Below are 19,453 nucleotides of genomic sequence, written 5' to 3'. Positions count from 1 at the left end.
ATTAAAAAACAAAAAACCCCCCAGGTATCCATAGCAATACATGCCTGCAATCCCAGCACTGGGGAGACAGACAGGAGGGTCCCTGGAGTCCTCTGGCTAACCATCCTAGCATAATTAGAAATTGCCGGATTTAGTGAGTGACTATGTCCCAAAAAATAAGTCAGGCAGTAATTTAGGGAGACTTGTGATGTTTACCTTGCTGGTGAGCGCGCGCGCGCACAGACACAGACACACAGACACAGACACACACACACACACACACACACACACACACTCTTGGAACAGGCATGCAAAGTGTTACTATTGGAAGAGAGTGTGGGCACATGAATTACTCTCTGTGTATATGGAATATTTTGAAATAAAATGTTTAAATGGTTGGGGATGTAGCTCAGTGGTAGTGCTTTTGTGTAGCATGTGTGAGAACCCTAGTTTTAATACCCATGTGGATACACACACATGCACGCACGCACACATACATACACACACACACAAAGTATAAGAGTTAAATGTGGTGGTGCAGGCCTGTCATCCCAGCTACCCTAGAGCTCCTAGTCCCACCTTCCCTCCCTCTCCCCTCTCCCCAGTTCCTCAGAAAATGAGAGCAACTCTTCCCAGGCACCCCAGCTCATCAAGTCGTGTCAGGGCTGAGGGTGTCCTCTTCTCCTGTGGCCTGGCATGGCAGTCCCTCCAGGGTGAAGTAATTGAAAAGCTGACAAGAGCATCCATTGTCAGAGAGAGCTTCTGCTCACCCTACTAGGGCACCCACATGAGATCTGAGCTGCCCATCAGTTACATCTTTATAGGGGTCCAGAACTGGGGACTCTTAAGAATGTTATTTTTTGAAAGGATTTTGCAAAGTTTCCATGGAAGAATTCTTTTTGGTGGTGGTGGGTGATTTTTGGAGACTAGGTCTCAATATGCCGCCTCACTCTACGCTCAGGTTCAACATGATCCTTCTGCTCCAGCCTTCCAAATGCTGAGATTACAAGTATGTGTGCCCACATCCTAAAAACAACGCACGAATTCCAAATCAAGTATAAGTTAGGATGTGTCGAGGACCCTTAGGTGGCACAGCGATGTCTCTGGGGGACAGCAGGTTTGCAATGGACACTGTCACACCCTAAAAGGTAGAGTAATGTGGGCCGTTTCTACCAGGACCAACTAATGTGACATTAATGAAAGCAAATGTCAGTGCCAACTTGAGATAGCAGTTGAAAACTTGGGTCACCAGGAGTTCCAAGGGCGTGAACCTACTTGTGACATCAAGAGCCTGTGATTTATTAGGGAACAGAGGCAGAGGTCAGCCACTTCTCAAAAGAACTGCGTCACTAGCAGGGCCCTGGTTCCCCCTTTGTCGTCTGTAAGGGTGTGGTGAAGGGCCTGGGGTTCCTCAGGGGTTGTAAGGTTACCAGTAGTTGGAGGGGAGTCAGAAAATCATGCAGGAACCCCACATTCCCATCATCTGTCAGCTGGAGCCTCTTAAGGCTCATGTACAGTTGTCATGATAGAGAAGTCACTAAGTGACATCAAAGGCCTGTGTGAAACCCTGTCTGGGTTCTGCTAGGGCACACCATACCTGGGTCAGACTTTATTACTGTCCTAACTGCTCCTTCCCTTTCTTCTTGTCGGAGATTGAACCCAAGTCCTTTTGGACGTGAGGCAGACATGTCATCACTGCCCAGCCGTTTTTACTTTTCATTTTGAGACAGGGCTTCACCCAGTTGCCCAGGCAGACCTTGAACTTGGATCCTCTTTCCTCAGTCTCCTACGTGGCCTGCATCACCATTGCCGAGCACCTGGTAAAACGTAAAGAAGCAGAGCAAGTAGGGTGTGGTGGTGTGGGACTATAAGCTCACTGCCTAAGAGACAAGGCAGGAGGTTTGAGCCTTTGAGGTTGGTCTGTGCTGACAACCCCCTGCACGTGCGCACACACGCGCGATCGCGCGCGCACACACACACACACACACACACACACACACACACACACTGATAGCAAAAGGCTGGTGAGGCTAAGCTAAAACCAAAAGAAGTTTGCTTTTAAAAAGCCACTTTGCTTCTGTCTTGGAAAAGGCCCGAGGTCACAGGCCTATGGAGTCTCTGATGAGATGGTGTGTCCTGCCCCTCCTTCGGGCCACTCCTGTTCCCTCTTTCCCCACTGTGGGGGATCCCCTGAAAGCCCTGGTCTCAGGGTTGGGAGGGGAAAGAGGAAATGCCCTTTTCCTGATCCAGCCTCTCAGGAGCCTCTGGGAGCCTGTCTTAATCATTGTTCTATTGCTTTGGAGGAACACAGGATCAAGGCAACCCTTCTGAGAGAAAGCGTTTAGCTGGGGGCTTGCTTGCTGTTTCAGAGGTTTAGTCCATTATCATCGTGGCAGAGAGCGTGGACGCACACTGGCAGGAATGGTGCTGGAGAAGGAGCTGGGAGTGCGACATCCTGATCCTCCGTCAGCAGGAGGGGGGAAACAACAAAACGCCAGACTGTAACCAAAGGAAAGCACACACATACAAGAACCGTGGAGTCCATTATTTGTCGGTCAGCTACTCCTGAACATGAGGCCTGCTCCAGAGTGGTTGATTCACCCAGTGTCACTCTCTTGGAGAACACTGATTTTCCTCTCTCTCGGCAGGTACAAATGACAGTTCAATTGTTAAATTTTACCTTAGTGGATACGTTTCCATCCATCCATTCATTCATTCATTCATTCATTCATTCATTCACTCACACATGCATTCATTTTTGAAAGTATAGTAATATAAAACAAAAACTATCAAAAACAAAAACTATCACATCAAAGTTGGGACAGGACAAACCAACAGAAGGAAAAGAGCCCAAGAGAAGGCACAAGAATCAGAGGCCCACTTGTTTGCACGCTCAGGAACCCCATGAAAACACTAAATTGGAAGCTATAATATAGACGCAGAGGACCTGGGGCAGCTCCATGCAGGCCCTGCATGCTGCCCCAGCCTCTGTGAGTTCATGTGGGCTCATGTTGATGCAGGGGCCTTGTTTCCTTGCTGTCATCCATGCCCTCTGGCTCTTACACTCTTCGCCTCCTACTCCAAGAGGTTCACTGAGCTCTGAGGGGAAGGGATTTGAAGGAGACATCCCATTGTCCCAAGGGCTCTTCCTCTCTTTGTGAATTTGTTCCCATCTGGAGGAGGAAGCTTGTCTGATGGCTGGACAAGGCACTGATCTATGAGTATAGCAGAAAAGCCTTAGGAGTCATTTTATCACTACATTTTCTTTTTCTTTTTTAGACCAGCAGTTACTTGGTCTTACCTTAGGCCCCTGGGCTAGCTAGTCTCAGGTTCTTGGTCACCCAAGTAGTGGCCGGTACGGGTTCCACCTCATGGGGTGGCCCTTAAAGGTCAAATCAGTTATTGGTTAGTCCCACGGGCTTTACGCCACCATTACCCTAGCATATCTTGAAGATACAGCACTGTAGATAGGGGGTTTGTGGCCAGCAGTGTATTTACGTTTTTGTCTTGTTAGTGTGCAGAGAACCTTTCTGAAGCAGTGTTCCAGTGAATTAAGGCTCCATGTAGGCACCGGCTGGACCTGTCTTTATTCAATGGTTTGTGTGACTGTTGTTTTCAGCCATGGGACCTTGCTGTCCGTTTGGGGACCTATTGCAAACTATAGTCTTGGCAACAGCCTGGGTTGTTTGGAGATTCCTGTGGGATCCCTTTTGCCAACAGCTCAATTAGACTTAACCCAGTTCTGGTACTCCATGTTTCTTTTGGTGACAAGAGATGGCCCTCTGTCTCCCTGTGGGGGTCACTCTTATTTAAGTCACCCCAGAGCCCACAGCCTGACTACTCCACCCCTTTGCTAGGTGCCTGCCTCCGGCCAGCTCACTTCTCCCAGTCTTAAAATTTTAACGAGGGCCTCACACTCTCAAATAACCTTGGTCTTACGTGTCACCTGCAGACATTTTAAAAGAGTGATTATGTCCAGATTTGACTCACGGCTCCCATTTCCCTCTGCCTGCGGTTTTGGGTGTGCACTTCCCTTCAGGCCCTCCCCAGCTGCCAGGCCCAGCAGCCACAGTCCATAGGACAACCCTCCCTCTCCCCACACATCAGCCTGACCTTGACTGCTGAAGAGGCCCTGACTTCTCCCTCCCTGTTTCTCTTTGCTCCTTTCTAAAAAACAAACAACAAACAAAAACCAGTTCGACTGAGGGATAACCCGTACCTCACTTGATTCCCCCTTTCACAAGGGCAGTGTGTTCAGAGTTGTGCAACTGTCACCGCTGTCCCTTGTCACCCCAAGGAAGCCTCGTGTCACTTTCTCACCACCTTCCAGCCTAGACTGCCACTGGTCTACAGCGTGGCCCTGATCTGCCTGCCAACTCACACCCCTCCTCAGTGCAGGCCCTTTGCTTCTGAAAACCTTCCATGGCTCTTACCTGGGGCATGAGGAGTCCCAATCCAGTGCCAGGCTGGTGTCGCGTGGTACCACGTGACCCAGCCTCTGTGCTGTGCCCGTGCTCCCCAGGCTCACAACTCACACTTGTGCGTCTTCACGCTTCAGACCTTCTTAGATCTCCTCACCTTCCTCCAGTCACGTCTTGACACCTTCCCATACCTCCCTACAACCCCTCACACTTCCCACCAGCTCACAGCTCTCCACACTGCCCCTCATCTCCTCACACCAGCTGACCCTCCTGGGCTTCACACCTCTCCACGCCCTTCTCTGATAACCTCCCTTCATCCAACACCTCCTGCACCTCAGATCTCTTTACACCTCCTCACTTCTCCTCAGACCTTCCTGACCCTCGCATCTCTCCACACCTCCTTACACGTCCTTGTGCCTGGTTAATCTCACAGCTCCTTCATCTCACACTTTTCTTTTTTTAATTAAGCATTTCTTTTAAAAGTTTGTTTTTATTTTGTGTGCGTTGATGTTTTGCCTGCATGCGTATCTGTGTGAGGGGTGTCTGATCTCGGAGTTATAGACAGGTGTGAGCTGCCATGTGGGTGCTGGGATTTGAACCTGGGTCCTTTGGGAGAGCAGTCCGTGCTCTTAACCCCTAAGGCATCTCTCCAGCCCTCCAACTCACACTTTTCCTATACTTTATATCTTCTTTTTCCTCCTCATGTCTTCACACCTCCTCACATCTTTTCATAGCACTCATGCTTATTTAGGGACATGTCCACCTGTCTGTCTGCAGGTCAGCGGCCGGCTTTTCCTTTTCTCAGTTTTACAGAGGCCAGTCACATGCCTGTTGCCTGTCCTGTGCTCAGAGTCCGTTGACTGGCCTGTTAGAACTGTTTCCTTAATCTCTTGTTGAATTCACCCGTTAACCTTTTAGTTGGCGGGGGTTTTCCTCCTGTAGCTTTTTTGTTACCTTTTTTTGTGTGTCTGACTTTGTGTCCATTCCCGGTGCCTGTGTAGTCAATGGGCTCTGTAAACTGCAAGAGTAATTAATCTTTTTTTGCCTCCCCCACGGGAGCCTTCCTCTCCTCCCTGGGGGAGGCCCTGCCAAAGTCAGTGGGAGTCAGTGCAGGCTCATGGAGATGGTAGCAAGATAAGAGGTCCCAAGGACCAAGACGTGACCACAGACTGAGTTTTCATCAATCTTTAGTGAAGCCTCTGCAGACAGAGTGGGTACACAAGGCAACTTGGATTTATTATAACTTAGTTTGGACGTGTATGTCTTTTTGGTTTTGTTTTGTTTGTTTTTTGTTTTTGTTTTTGTTTTTGTTTTTGAGACAGGCTGGCCTAGAACTCAGCAAAGATCTACCTGCCTCTGCCTCCCAGAATGCTGGGGTTGCAGGCTTGCGTCACTGCACCCGGCTGCGTGTCTTTTAAATTAATGAGGACAGAGTTTATGTTGAAAGTATATTTGTGTATGTATTGGTAGAGTATGCTGTCTCTCAGATATCCATGCCCTCATCACTTACACTGTTTCAGTTTCAGTTGCCTGCAATTGTGAACTTGAGGGAACTTAGGGTTTAGGATGGAGGAAGAGCGCTGAGCACAGCTTGAGCAGCTTGGCTGAATGCAGACAAGTTGTAATGGCCATACAAGGAGGGCGGGTGGAAGTTCCAGTGTTCAGCTTGATGTGGCCCTGGCTGTTGGCTTGGGAGGATCCCAGTGACACCCTCTATCTGAGTGGCCTTCATCTGGGATGACCTCTTCCCTTCAGGTGGTAATGAGACTTTAATGGTGAGATGAGTTAGGGTTGGTCAGATAGTTTCATCTCTGAGGGAGCGTGAGAGTAGTGGGGTTTTCCTACTCAGTGCATTACCCGGGCTCATGTCCAGGGGCTAAGTCTTGGGCATCACTAAACTTGCTCTTCCTAATTATTGTTGGTATTCTTGCTGGTATCATCACCCTTTCTCAGCTGCCGTGAACGTGCCGTCTGGACTATAGGGCAGTGTTCCCCAGCGTCTGTTCCCTGAGCACCATTAGGAAGACTTGAGTGGTGAAATAAGTTAGGAAAACTGTTGTATAGCACACTCCTCTCGAAGACTGACATTATAATAATCTTCTAAAGGCTCTGTGGGTTCCTGTAGGGGAACAGGTATTTTCAGGGCTGGTAGGATAGCTCAGTGACCAAAGATGCTTGCTGCCAAACCTCATGGCCCGAGTTTGATCCCAGGGACCCCCACAAGAACATCTAAGGTTGTTCTTCGGACCTGTTCTGCCTACACGCTCTGGCACATCAGTGCCCATATACATGCACACACAAATAATTTAAGGAATGTTTTTTTTTCTAATGTTTTTAAATGTATTTGTTCACATGACCGTTTTTCCAATTTCCAATAATGTTTATTATAAATTGAGTACCAGTTCTGTTGGAACAGCGTGATGGGTCCTGTCTCAGTGTGAATTCTCACAGGTGTAATTGTTGAGGTGAAGTAGGTGAACACTTACAAGGCACGTGTGCCAGAACTGGGAACCCTGTCCTTTACGTGGGACTGGGAAAGGATTTTTATAGGTCTTGGCTAGGGTTGGCGGGTCCCACCTGATTCCATTCAGCGTGTCCTTCACTGAAAGTGGGCAGGCCGAGCTCCAGGATCAGTGACTATTGGAAGAAAAAAAAAAAAGTTTCCTTATTTATAAGGCTTGTAGTTTGTATAAGGTGGGCTGGGGGACTGTTGGGGTTTTTTTATATCTCTTGAGCAAAGACATCATTCTGCAGGTCCCATGGGAAAGAGACAACAGCACTGGCCAAGGCTGAAAGTGAGCTTGACTCCACAGGAGTCCTGGGTTCACTCTAATGCGCTCACAGTCTCTCCAGTGTCACCATGTGACCTAGGCTACAGCTGCAGCACATGCTGAGAGCAGATAGGAGTTGGTGTCCCAGTCTGAGGCTGATTCCGTGGCCTGTAGGTCTGTGCTCCCACCAGCTGCAGTAAGAGACTTCTTTGTGGTTCTGTATATCTGGGCCCTTCTTCTCCAGTGGGACTGTAAGCCATTGAAAGCAGGGCTGGCCTTTGCTTTCTCTTTGCTGACAGCAGCGTTCATGGAGCTGAGCCCATTGGATAGGGCCACTCACTTGTGCCCCGGCTGGCAATGCAGCTCCCAGAGGCACTGGACCTTGTATAGTTAGAGAATGTTACATGCTTTGAATGAACCCCCAATTGTGGCACAACATGAAATAAAATTATGTATTCCCAAGATAAGATCAACAGTTTGTTGTTGTTGTTCTTCATTGTGACAGAGTCTTGCCTTGGCTGGTTTCAAATATTTGAATCTCCTGAGTGTGGGAATGGTGGGCATAGACCGCCATGCCTGCCTCAAAAACACTCCTTGAAAATAATGTAGTTTCTCTCTCTTCTTCACTGGATATTTTAACAAAGACTCCTGGGGTTTGGTTTTATTTTTCTTCAGACCCTGTGAGTATTAGGCAACAACTTGGCCACTGAGCTAGAACCCCGTCCTTATTTTACTTTTCAAGACAAGGTTCACTCAGTTGCTGAAGCTGACTTCAAAATCACTGGGTAGCCCAGGCAGTCCTTGAACCTGGCACCCTCTCTACCTCAGCCTCCTGAGGACTGCTTCTCACCATCAGGAAAAGTGTCTGGCATCTTGCTGTAGAAGGAGGGGGACCCTAGGTGATGGTAACATCTCGTTGCCGTCCATACTTTGCGCCCCAACCTTCCATGTTTTCCTGTCATTGCAGGTGATTTTCAAGGCCAAGTCCAAATATTCTCCAGAGTTACTCAAATATCGGTAAGTACCCCCAGAACATTGCTTCTCAGACAGAAGGTGAAGCGTTTGCACAAGAAACCTGTTTTGCCAGCTGAGGTGTGCATATTTGACCCCTCTGTAAACACCCAGACAACCCTGCAGTGGTCCTGTTTGCCTGATGGAATGCTTTCCATTGTTCACAGGAGCCTGCACGTGGATAGGGTTTGCAGGGGTCCTGTGGAACAGTACACACATGCACACACATGCCACCCACACGCTTCCTCCAGGCTTGCCTTGCTCTCTGTGCTTCTTCCTCAGCCTCCTGCCTGCTGGCTTGGCGGGTATGCACAATCATGCTCGCTTTTCAAGCACTAGTTAAAACAATGTAGCTTTTGGTCAGTACTCGCCTAGCATGCACAAAGCCTGAGTCCAGCCCTGAGGACAGTAAAAACCACTTGTGGTGCACACCTGTGATCTCTGGACTCTGAAGGTAAAAGCAGAGGGATCAGAAATCCAAAGTCACCTCAGCTAGGCACCGAGTTTGAGGTTGTACTTATTCTAGGAGCCCAAGAGAGGAACATGGTCAGGAGAGACCTTGAGTGACATACGCAGTCTATGAAAAAAGGTAACAGTTCACGCTCCTCCTGCATTGTCAGAAAAATTGGTCACGCTCCAAAGCTTAGAACGGTCAGATTTGGTTCAGGTATGCTTGTGTAACCTCTGTGCTCAGGATGATGAGGCAGAATCTTGTGTTTGAAGCCTTCCTGTGCTCTGGAGTGAATTTGAGCTAATCTTGGCTAATAAGACCCTGTTTCATCAGAGGTGAGCAATGATGATCAGGTTTGGCTTTGGAGACATGGTAAGAAAGGGCCTAAGAGAGGGCTGGGGCACATGGCATTCTTTGTGTTTTGTGGTCTTGCCCAAAGGACTTCACCACCATGGGTACAAAATACTGGAAAAGTGAATCATCGTGTCACAAGAAAAATGTACACACAGACCTCATTTAAATACAATCCACACCCATGGATTCAATCATGAATGGCTCAAAAATTCTCACAAATGGGCTGGCAAGATTGCTCAGTGGGTAAAGGCGCTTGCTGGCAAGCCTGATGACTAGGTCTATCCCCAGAACCTACGTGGTAGAAAGAACTATCATAATTGTCCTCTGATTTCCACAGGTGTGCTGTGGCACCTGACCCTCCCACATACACCCACACTTTCTAACTTTAAGCATAAGTTATAGATTAGATTAGCTTAGATTGTATTTAGATTATACATGTTTCCTGTAAATTGTTGTGAGTCTTTGTTCCAGCCCCTTTAAGACTTGTGTCTGGAGATCTAGCTCAGTCAAGACCTGCGTTTGATCCTCAGAATTTTTTTTTTTTTTTAAAGTGACTTGGCATGGATGCTTGTGATCTTAGCACTAGGAGGTAAAGATTGTCAGATCCCGAAGGTGCTAGAACAGGCTTTGCTACCCAGAAATCTAGAAAAGAGAGGTTACAGGTGGGAAGATCAGCCTGTTTAAGGACCAGACGGGGATTTGTGGATCTAGCCTGCACCCCATACCCTCTTCTCGTGGTGTACTGGGCCGAGGCAGATGGTGGGCAGCAGGAGAGAAGGGAAATGGAGGTTTGTTGGTTCTGCTGTGGCATCCAGATAGGACGTGGAATACAGGGATCCACACCCAGAGCTGGCAGCAGGTGCCATGGTCCGTGGTGCTGGATGATGTATCATAGTGGCCTGTGATGCTGGATGGCACGCTGCCATGCTTGGTGGTGCTCCGTGATGCTCCTCAGTGCTCCACGGCGCTCTCTAGTGCCCTTTCTTTTCACCACACTTTATCCTTTTGGTACTTTCCCGATGTGCTTTGCTTTGTGATGAAAGGATGATAGCCATTTGAATGATATTTAAGATAGCATCCTGAGGAGTCGTCTGGACAGACACCAGCCGGACTGTGCCCGGGGCTGTCTTCAGAGAACCTGTGCAGGGCAGAGAGGCAGAGGCTCACAATCTTGTGCCTTTCACAGCTCAGCAGCTGCTAGTACAACACTAAACAGGGCTTTCTAGAAGCTGGCATGCCTGGTAATTCGCCAAGGACCCCACATTTGTCCTTCTTTCCTCACAGGCAACACATGGAAAATGGATAAAAAGGGTCACAGCTTCATGTGTCCTTTTTGAGTCAGGCAAGAGTGGCTGTGGTTTGGAGAGAGGGAGCCTGATCCAGGATGGCATGCATGCACTTGTGGGGAGTGGAGAAAGACTATGCCTTGCTAGACACGGGAATGGCCGTGTCAAGGACCCCAAAGCCTCAGATGTATTGGGATGGCAAAGCCTTCTCTGAGTGTGGTGCTTTGAGTGAAAAGGGCCCTAATAGGCTCACATATTTGGAGGCTCAGTAACCAGGGTATGGAACTGTTTCAAAAGATCAGAAGGATTAGGAGGTGTGGCTTTGTTGGAGGAAGTATGTTACTGGGGATGGACCTTGAGGCTTCAGAAGCTCACGGCAGGACCACTGTCTCTCTGCTTGCTGCCTGTAGATCAGGATGTAAGGCTTTCAGCTACTGCTCCAGAACCATGCCTGTCTGCTTCCTGCCATGATGGCCGTGGACTAACTCTCTGAAACTGTAGGCAAACTCCCAACTAAATGCTTCCTTTTATAAGTTGCCTTGGTCACGGTGTCTCCTCAAAGCTTCCGAACAGTTACCGAGACACTGGGTAACACTCAGGGAAGTGTCAAAGCCTTCCTCTGGTCAGTGTGCAAACGTGTAGAAAATGTCCACAGTACCTTTTTCCTGGATGTTTAAAGCCCGAGACTGCTCCCCTACAGAGACATCCCTGCTGAAATTAACTGCAAATAATAATCCCACCTCCTTGTTCAGCTGTATATAGTAAACCCACCTCCTAATTCAGGTGTATAAAAGGTGCCAAGTTTCTAGTGTACTGCTGAGGCTCTGTCAGGGCACGCAGCCCCTGGCCCAGTTTCTTCGTGTCTGTTTGGTCAGTCCCTTATAGAAGTGCAGGGTCTCGGTGGGAGCTGTAGTTTCCAGAGGCCCCTCTGCCATAGGCCTTGGAACACAGCTGCACGGGTTTCGGGAAGGGGAACAGCCCCTGGGAAATGGCCGTATTTCTAAGATGGGGTTGGAGGTGGTGCATGTTGTAGAGCTGAATTGGCAAGTATGTGGCACACTTGCGGACACAGTGGGGCCGCAGAGGAGGCACGGGAGAAATTGTGGTGGGTTTAGAGAGACCTGATTGAGACCCAGACTTTACAGAGTCCTAGGGGCTCTACTTCTGGGTTCTGGTCCCACTACCTCCCTAACAGGCCTGCATCCAGAGCCAAGCCATCACTTTCACCATTCCTGGAGAGCCCTAGGAAGGCACAGTCTGCACTCGCTCCTGACCCAATGCTGGGTACATACATCCTTTCTAAAACCTGGATGTGGTCAGGTGATGGTTTGGCTGCTCAGCCTGTATAGTCCTAAGTTCCATGTCCTATCCCTTCTCCATCTCAACTGTCCCCCAGTGCCAGTGTCTTAATTCATACTCCTTCTGGTCTGCTGGGACCTCACCTCTCTGGGAGCGTTCTCTCTCTTTGAGGTCTTTGTCATTAGACCTGGCTGGCCTATGTGGCTTCTCCTTTTCATCAGATGGGCTAGAAGTACATGTAGCTCTGGGTTCAGGGGTTTGCAGGGAGTGTCCACAGTTCCCTCTGTTCACTTGGAAAGATGTCCTTTGTCCATGGCAAGTTATCGCCAACAAGAGGATGTTAATAATACAGTTTTTTGGGGAGCCAGGTTCAGGTGTGTCAAGCAGGGCTTTGGGCTCGAGTCCTTCTTAGGTGAGGTTTCATGTATTCCACACTGGCCTCCAACTCATTACGTCACCGAAGACGACCGTGACTTCTGATCCTCTTCTGCTTCCACATCTTAAGTGCTGGGATGACAGGCATGCACCACCATTCCCAGCTTCTATAGCCCTGGGAATGAAACTGAGAGCCTCACACATGCTCTGCAAGTACTCTAGCAGCCGAGCGACATCCCAGCTGTCTCCTTCCATCTCAAAACATGCACAGCGGTGGCAGGGAACCCCCACCTGCTGTGGTGTGGGCACAGCCAGCCCTCAGACTTTGGACCTTGCAGGCACGAGTTGATTCCTCATCCCTTTGGTTGCAAGCTGTGAGAAATCTGTGGAGTTTAAGTGTAAGAAATCCAGGAAAGCAGGGACAAGAAGACCAGGGAGTGTCGTGTCTGCAGGTACGGAAGGGTCCGAGTCAGCAAGCCTCTGTAGCAGCTTGCTGAGCTGAGTTACAGGTGGTACTGGAAACCAGAGAGAGAAAGGCCTCATGGGATCACGGTTTCTGATGCTGAGATTACTTATTAACATGTGTGTGTCTGTCTGTGTAAGTATCCAGTTGTGCGCTCAGAGGCCAGAGGAGGACATTGCCATTGCGTGTCCAGTTCTATCCCTGTCCTTATTCCTCTGAGGTGGTCTCTCACTGAATCTGGAACTAGACTGGTAGCCAGCAACTCCCATCTATCACTCCCACCGCCATCACTGGGGTTACACGTGTGTACATCCATGCCTATTTTATGTGGGTCCTAGGGGTTTGGACCAAAACTTATGCAAAGCCCTCACAGCAGTCCACTTTTGAGCCACACAGTTTCACCCCTTATTGCATGTCTGCCACGTGGGTCTGCCAGGAAAGAACATCATGTGGGGAGCTATGAGGGGACCGTGGTGAGGCTGACGCCTTTTGTGTCAGCAAGTCTGAGGAGCCTGCATCTCCCATGTGCGGGTCTCTTGTACATGTGGAGCTCTGAAAAACTGTAAGATGAAATGGCCAGTGACATAAACAGCTCAGGGCTTGGGGCCTGTAGTTTGGTGTTAGAACATTCACCGAGGGAGTGCAGTGCCCTTGGTTTAACCCTTAGCACTAGGAAAGAAAAATAAATTTTAAGGCAATTTTTATCCTTTTAGCATTTTTTAGTCAATGTGGTAGATTTGTATCGTGGTTTTCCTTGTAGTGTTAGAGCTCAGATCCAGGTCTCTGTAGGCAAGTGCTCTGGCACTTAGCTGTGTTCCCAGCCCCAGCTGTGACAGAGTTTTTGTTTTTTTAAACTTTTCATCATTTTATGCGTGTGTGCGCACCTTATGTGTGCTGGGTTCCAGAAGAGGTCAGAAGACATTGGATTCCCTGGGACTGGAGTTACAGGCATGTGAGCTGCCATATTGACTCCAGGTCCTCTGGAAGAGCAGCCAGTGCTCTTAAGTGCTGCTGAGCCAGGTCTCCAGCCCCTGTGGCAACTCACAGGGAAGACTCTGTATAGTTAATGGAGTGGGGAGAAGACAGAACACATTATACAAAGGATGGTGCTTAAAAGGTACAGCTGCATTTGTGCAGGGTAGATTGTGTGACCCAGAAATAAACTCCGGATGCTCAAGTCCCAAGAATATGGCCTAGACATGTGGCCTACACTCATCCTCGCTATAGCATATAACTCATCTCTAGGTTTGATATCTAACCGTGTGAATGTTAGGAAAATGGGTGTTTGGGGTATAATGTCAGGAGACGCCTGCATGTGCTCAGCACAGATGCAGTGCAGTTACTTTGGCTCTTGGCCGGTTGAGTCTGGGATAAGGATACAGGGAGCAGGGAGGACAGAGCTGTCTTCAGAAACAGCCTTGTGAGGCAGGCATCAGGGAGTTTCATTGTTAGACGATGGAATGAAGTGCAGAGACTGCGTTGTGTCCCTCTCACCCATGTTGAGGGTTTTGGGGTAGAGGCTCTGTACTCTGCCCGGAGCTGAGTCCAAGCATGTTCTCACGCCTGTGCACAGGCAATTCGGATAGGATGCTCAGGCAAGCAGCCAATAGGCACAACCCTGAAGCAAGTTCTTGCTACCTCTTAGAAGTGGGACAGTATAAAAGACCCTCCGGCAAGGGGTTCCTGACAGTGGTCATTTTGTAATGACCTGAGCCTGTCTACCACCAAGAGCCATGCTCCTGCCTCTGCTTCAGCAGTTAGCCCAAGCAGCTTCTTTCTAGACTGGCCCAGAATGTGTGGCTAAGATGAATAACAGATCCTGAAGTGTGTCTCTTGTCTTCCCCAGGTTACCTCTCTACCTGGCCTCGCTTTTCATCAGCCTTGTTTTCCTGTTGGTGAATCTGACCTGTGCTGTGCTGGTGAAGACGGGAAACTGGGAAAGGAAGGTTATCGTCTCCGTGAGAGTGGCCATCAATGACACACTCTTTGTGCTGTGTGCCATCTCTCTCTCCATCTGCCTCTACAAAATCTCCAAGATGTCCCTGGCCAACATCTACCTGGAGTCAAAGGTATGGTGGGAATGTGGCCAAGGTTCCTTATTTTGAAAATGGCTTTCTCCTGGTTTGCACACGGGACACAACAGATCTTGCTCACTCTGTGGCTCACTGAACTTTGTGTGAACTTCTGTTTCTAGATGGCTTAGCATATGCTAGGGTGTGTAGTGTCTCTGGGAAAACTTAGTTTGGCTTAGAACTACAACTATTTTTTTGTGGTGCTGGAGAGCAAACACAGCCGCGCCGCGCCCCCTTCCGCCCGCCCCCCGCCCCCCCCCTCCCCCTCCGCACTAGGCAATCGTCACCACTGAGTTACACATTTTAAAAATTCTTATTTGGAGACAAGGTCTTTGTAAGTTGCCTGGGCTGCCCTTGAACTCACTGTCACCCTGGCTGGACTTGCGACCCTCCTCCTTCAGCCCCCACTCTTACACCTCCAGGCCTGACTTGAGCATTTTTAGTACGTGAGCTAATGTCAGTGGGGGTAGTGTCAAAGCCACACTTAATGGGTAAGGAATCTGAAGCAGAGAGTTCAAGAAGTGCGTCCCAGGTCAATGCTCACAAGTACACAGCTGACGTGAATGTGGGCTGCCAAGGACCAGAGTTCAGGCCTTACTACCACCTGCCGTGCCTCTGTGGCGACTCAGATTTAGCCTGAGCCCTCATCAGCTTCTCTCTGGCTGAGGGCATGTTCCCGGCTCTTGCTCCAAGATGGAGTCAGACTCAGGCAAGGAGGCAGCCCTTGCTTCTTATCTACCACTGTCACACAGCCTGACCTCCATGCTATCTTATCCCCAGGGCTATGAGAAGGGCAAATATTCAGGTACTCTGTGCTACCAAAATGCTTCTGGTCAGCCAGGCCCGTGAATCTCCTTTACAGATTCCCAACCGAAGCCCTGGAAACCTGGTGAATGGGGGTGGGGGGTGGCTGTGTAGAGAGCAGCGTTGGGCCCTGGACAGCCAGGGGAACTGGCCCCCTCACTCGCACCACCTCCATCCTTACCCTTCACTTCCTGGGCCCTGCCAATTGTGAGATTAAGTGAATTCTCCAGTGTCTGTGCTTCCGAATACAACGCCTCTGTGCCCTGTGACAGATCTGCATTCAGACACACACGCCTTCCTCCGGGACTCTTCGGGTCTTAGTATGCCTGTGGCCTGAAAACTTCAGGGCAGCTGGGCTCCCACCAGGCTGTGTCTTTAGAAGTGATCAGTGGGTGAAAAGCTCTGCCTTTAGCCCTCACAAGGCCCACTGTGATTCAGGTGGACTCATGAAAATCCTACACATCAACTGAGCCAGTTCTTTCACTTGGAAATCTCGATGTTTTACACTTAATTTTTGCCATACAGTTCATTCTCTTATGAGTTGTGCAAAAATTTTGAAAAATAAAACTGCAGTTTTTAGAAGGAAGAGTTAAGTCATTGATTGTCAGATACACTTAGCTGACCCCTGTGATGAAATGAATGACACTTTGATTTAGGTAATGACTCCTCAATGCAGGATGCAAGTCAGCTCTGCGTTTCTTTGGCCTGTTAACTAGCTGGGGCCCTTTAAAAAAGAAAAAAAATTTTTTTTTTAAAGATTTATTATGTATAGTGTTCTGCCTGTATGTACACCTGCATGCCAGATGAGGGCACCAGATCTCATTATAGATGGTTGTGAGCCACCATGTGGTTGTGGGAATTGAACTTAGAACCTTTGGAAGAGCAGCCAAAGGTTAAGAGCAGCTCTTAACTGGGGGCCCTTTAAGTGATTGCAGACACTGATACAGCTTCATAAATAGGGAAAAGTCACAGATACTCGAGTGACCTTACCCAGAGGCCAAGTAGGACTTCTATGCTTCTAGCTTAGGAGGATCTAGACCTGAACAAGGCTACATCCTTGTCTGCTGTGCCCATCAGCCAGGATCTTGTTACTGAACAATGGGACTTAAGAGATCTGATGAGGTTTTTGACATTCTGCCTCTTAAGATCAAGGCCTTATGGCCTTAGTCAATAAAATACAAACATAAGGTACCTGGGTCCTCTGGAAACCAGTGCAAAAGCATGTACTTAAAACTCTGGGGCTCAGCAGAGGAGGCAGGTATGCCTGCAGTGGTCCATTCCTGTTGGCTTTGTCTTCCAGGGCTCTTCGGTGTGTCAGGTGACTGCCATTGGTGTCACCGTCATCTTGCTCTACACCTCTCGGGCCTGCTACAACCTGTTCATTTTGTCGTTTTCTCAGATCAGGAACGTCCACTCCTTTGATTATGACTGGTACAATGTATCAGACCAGGTCAGTGGGGGCATGACAAGGTGGTGTCCAGGGACCAGGTCAGTGGGGGCTGGGCAAGGTTCTGCCTGCACAGGCACCAGATCAGTGGAATGTGGTGAGATGCTGCCTCAGTGGGGACCAGCTTAGTAGGATGCAGTGAGTGTCCACAGGAAGGCCAAACTCTGTTTCTGCTGTACAGTGCCAGGTACACAAAAGCAAACAGACATCTTCCCCTGCCCTGTGGGATTGGATGCCCCAGTGATGTATAAACACAGATAAATGCAGTGGGAAATGAACCCTCTGAATAGGACTCTATTGGATTGCTTTGCAAACATTCCTTAGTGTTATATGGGAAAAACAGCAAATGTGTGCAAGTCCAGCTATAAAATCCTACCAGTGCTCACAATGGGAGCTGATTTAAGGTAGTGAGATAAAACTAAAATGACATCAGTGGTCTAAATCCACAATGGCTACATACACATTATCCCTGGAAAAATGAAACCGTGGCTAGCAACCCCTGGGCAACCTCACAGGTACATCAGGAAAAAGCTGGGCAAGGATGCTTCGGTATGTGTGCCATTTGAGGAAAACCAGATGTGAGATTTCTAGACCTTAAGTGGTGGCCAAGTATAGAGATGTTCATCATATACAAGGCTTTCAGTAGCACTGGTACATACAAGTTCAAACCATCACTGCTGCCCGCGTGACCTCTTCATGTTTCCGAACTGAAGTTCCATCACACAACAGATCTGCTTTTAACAAGTTACTTCCAACTTTATTTCAATTAAGAACTTACAACCATGTTTAGCAGCTTCAAGGGCCTGTACCTTCTTGATGAAGGGAGATGGTGTGGGGCTGGGCTGTGGTAATCTAGAAGCAGGAGACATGAGTACCATCACCCTGGGGAGGAGCATTTGGTCACTGCTTTCAGCAGGATGTACTGGAGAAGGCTTAAGGACCAGGCTGTGGCTCAGTGCTTTCTTCCCAGTAACAGGCTGAGAAGCTGCCACATCCAGCTCTTCTCTACTCTGGGACCTTCCCTTCACTGAAGCCCCCAGAGCCATCCTCTTGGGCTTTCCCTTGCTCAGAGGACTTTGCCTGGACAAGCTGTTCTCCACTCATGTGTGGAGAATGTGACTTTAGGAGGAGTCAGGGCTGGGGTGTGGGCTCTGGGTTTATCCCTTGAACTCCAAAAGTAAATGACTAGCCAGTCATAATCATCCTAAATGGTTTCCATAGTACTCCAGCTGGGGCCTGGCCCACCGCTGCAACACAGTTTCACAGTGCAGGCTTTAGGGGGAATGTTTCACTGTGTCTAGGAGTGTTCTCTGCTGTGTGCCTTCAATACTGGTTGTCTGAGGTTTCATGACTTCATTTTCCCTCCTCTGCAACAGGCAGATCTGAAGAGCCAGCTGGGCGATGCTGGCTACGTAGTTTTTGGTGTGGTGCTTTTTGTGTGGGAGCTCTTACCCACCACCTTGGTGGTCTATTTCTTCAGAGTCAGAAATCCCACAAAGGACCTTGTAAGTACCCCTGTCTGTTTGCTGGCATCCTTAATCCTCCTGAAATTTGGATTTTCCTCCCAGTTTTTCAGTGAAGCTTCTTGTATCCCATGGTAGGGTAGGTCATCCATGACTCTTTCAATAGAATCTCTTTTTCCTGTAATGCTCTCTTAAAGAAAATGTGTTTGGAGGTTTATCTTTATTTTACAAAAGAAATGAAAGTCAAGGTACATCTCATGGGCTGGGGCTTGGTGATTCTTAATGTAACACAGTGTTCACTGTCCTCTAAACACATACACTGCTCTTTTAGCGGAGAATAGAGGGTTGGAGATAAGGCATTTGGTAGAGTGCTTGCCTAACATGCATGAAGTCCTGGGCTTGGTCCTCAGTATCACATAAAACCAGGCATGTAATCGTAGCACTGGGGAGGGGGGAGATAGAAGTAAGTGGATCAGAGGTTCAGTCATCCTTGGCTACATAACGAGTCTGAAAATAACAGTTAAACAAAAAAGAGAAAACAGACTCACTTTATCCCCAGAGTGACACTAGCTCATCAGGGAGTTTGAGAGCAGTGGAGTGGCATCATGGTGACCATGCTGAAGCCACCCACTCCTGTTTGGCCACATCTTCTGCTTAACCAACACTATAGAAAAGAAAACCAAGCAAGTCAGGCTCAGGATGCCCTGAAGCCTTGCTGTGTCTCACAAGCCAGGGTGCCTTCCTGAGACATATACTCGGGAGGGTGGGGAGTAGATTTTCGGCCAGTGTGAGCAGTGAAGAGGGCACAGCTCCTGTTCCATACCCAGGTAACAACAGCTTGCTATTCTTTTTTCTACTCATCTCTGGGTGGTCACCGCTGAGCCAGGCACAGGAAACAGACCAGGGTGAGATGAAGCACGGCCTAGTTAAGCCTTCCCTGCCAGAATGGACTCCAGCAATGTACATTTGCAGTTTTTTGGGAGTTCAGTTTGGGCCAAAAGTATGAAAGGATAGAGGGAGGATCCTGAGGTAAGAAGCTCCCGAGAGCCTGGTATGTCTCCACATGGACAAACTGCTTTAGTCTGGGGAACTTACTGTTTTGAGACAATCCTGCTGTAGGGCAAGGGCTGACCTCGAGGTAAAAACCTCTGACTCGACCTCCCAGGTGCTGGGGGTATAAGCAGGAATGACTATACCTGGCTATGTGGACATATCGGTGAGGAATTAAAGCAGTAGTTCATCACTGGAAGTAAGAGC

At 48.7% G+C, this 19,453-nt stretch overlaps 1 protein-coding gene across 2 annotated transcripts in view; it reads left to right on the top strand.

Annotated features, from left to right (window-relative positions):
• Gpr137b (G protein-coupled receptor 137B) overlaps positions 1-19,453 on the top strand; it is a 38,123-nt gene that overhangs the window by 9,675 nt on the left and 8,995 nt on the right. For both annotated transcript variants that reach the window (XM_055603916.1, XM_055603915.1), the window contains exons 2-5: positions 8,139-8,188; positions 14,257-14,479; positions 16,587-16,736; positions 18,110-18,238. In XM_055603916.1, the coding sequence (XP_055459891.1) occupies positions 8,139-8,188; positions 14,257-14,479; positions 16,587-16,736; positions 18,110-18,238 (552 nt within the window). The remainder of the gene's footprint in view (positions 1-8,138; positions 8,189-14,256; positions 14,480-16,586; positions 16,737-18,109; positions 18,239-19,453) is intronic.

This window comes from Psammomys obesus, unplaced genomic scaffold (genome assembly GCF_907164565.1).
Source record: "Psammomys obesus unplaced genomic scaffold, mPsaObe1.curated_primary_1811, whole genome shotgun sequence".
Taxonomy (NCBI): domain Eukaryota; kingdom Metazoa; phylum Chordata; class Mammalia; order Rodentia; family Muridae; genus Psammomys; species Psammomys obesus.
Note: the sequence above shows the minus strand (reverse complement) of the source record. Positions and strands in the feature narration are given on the sequence as shown.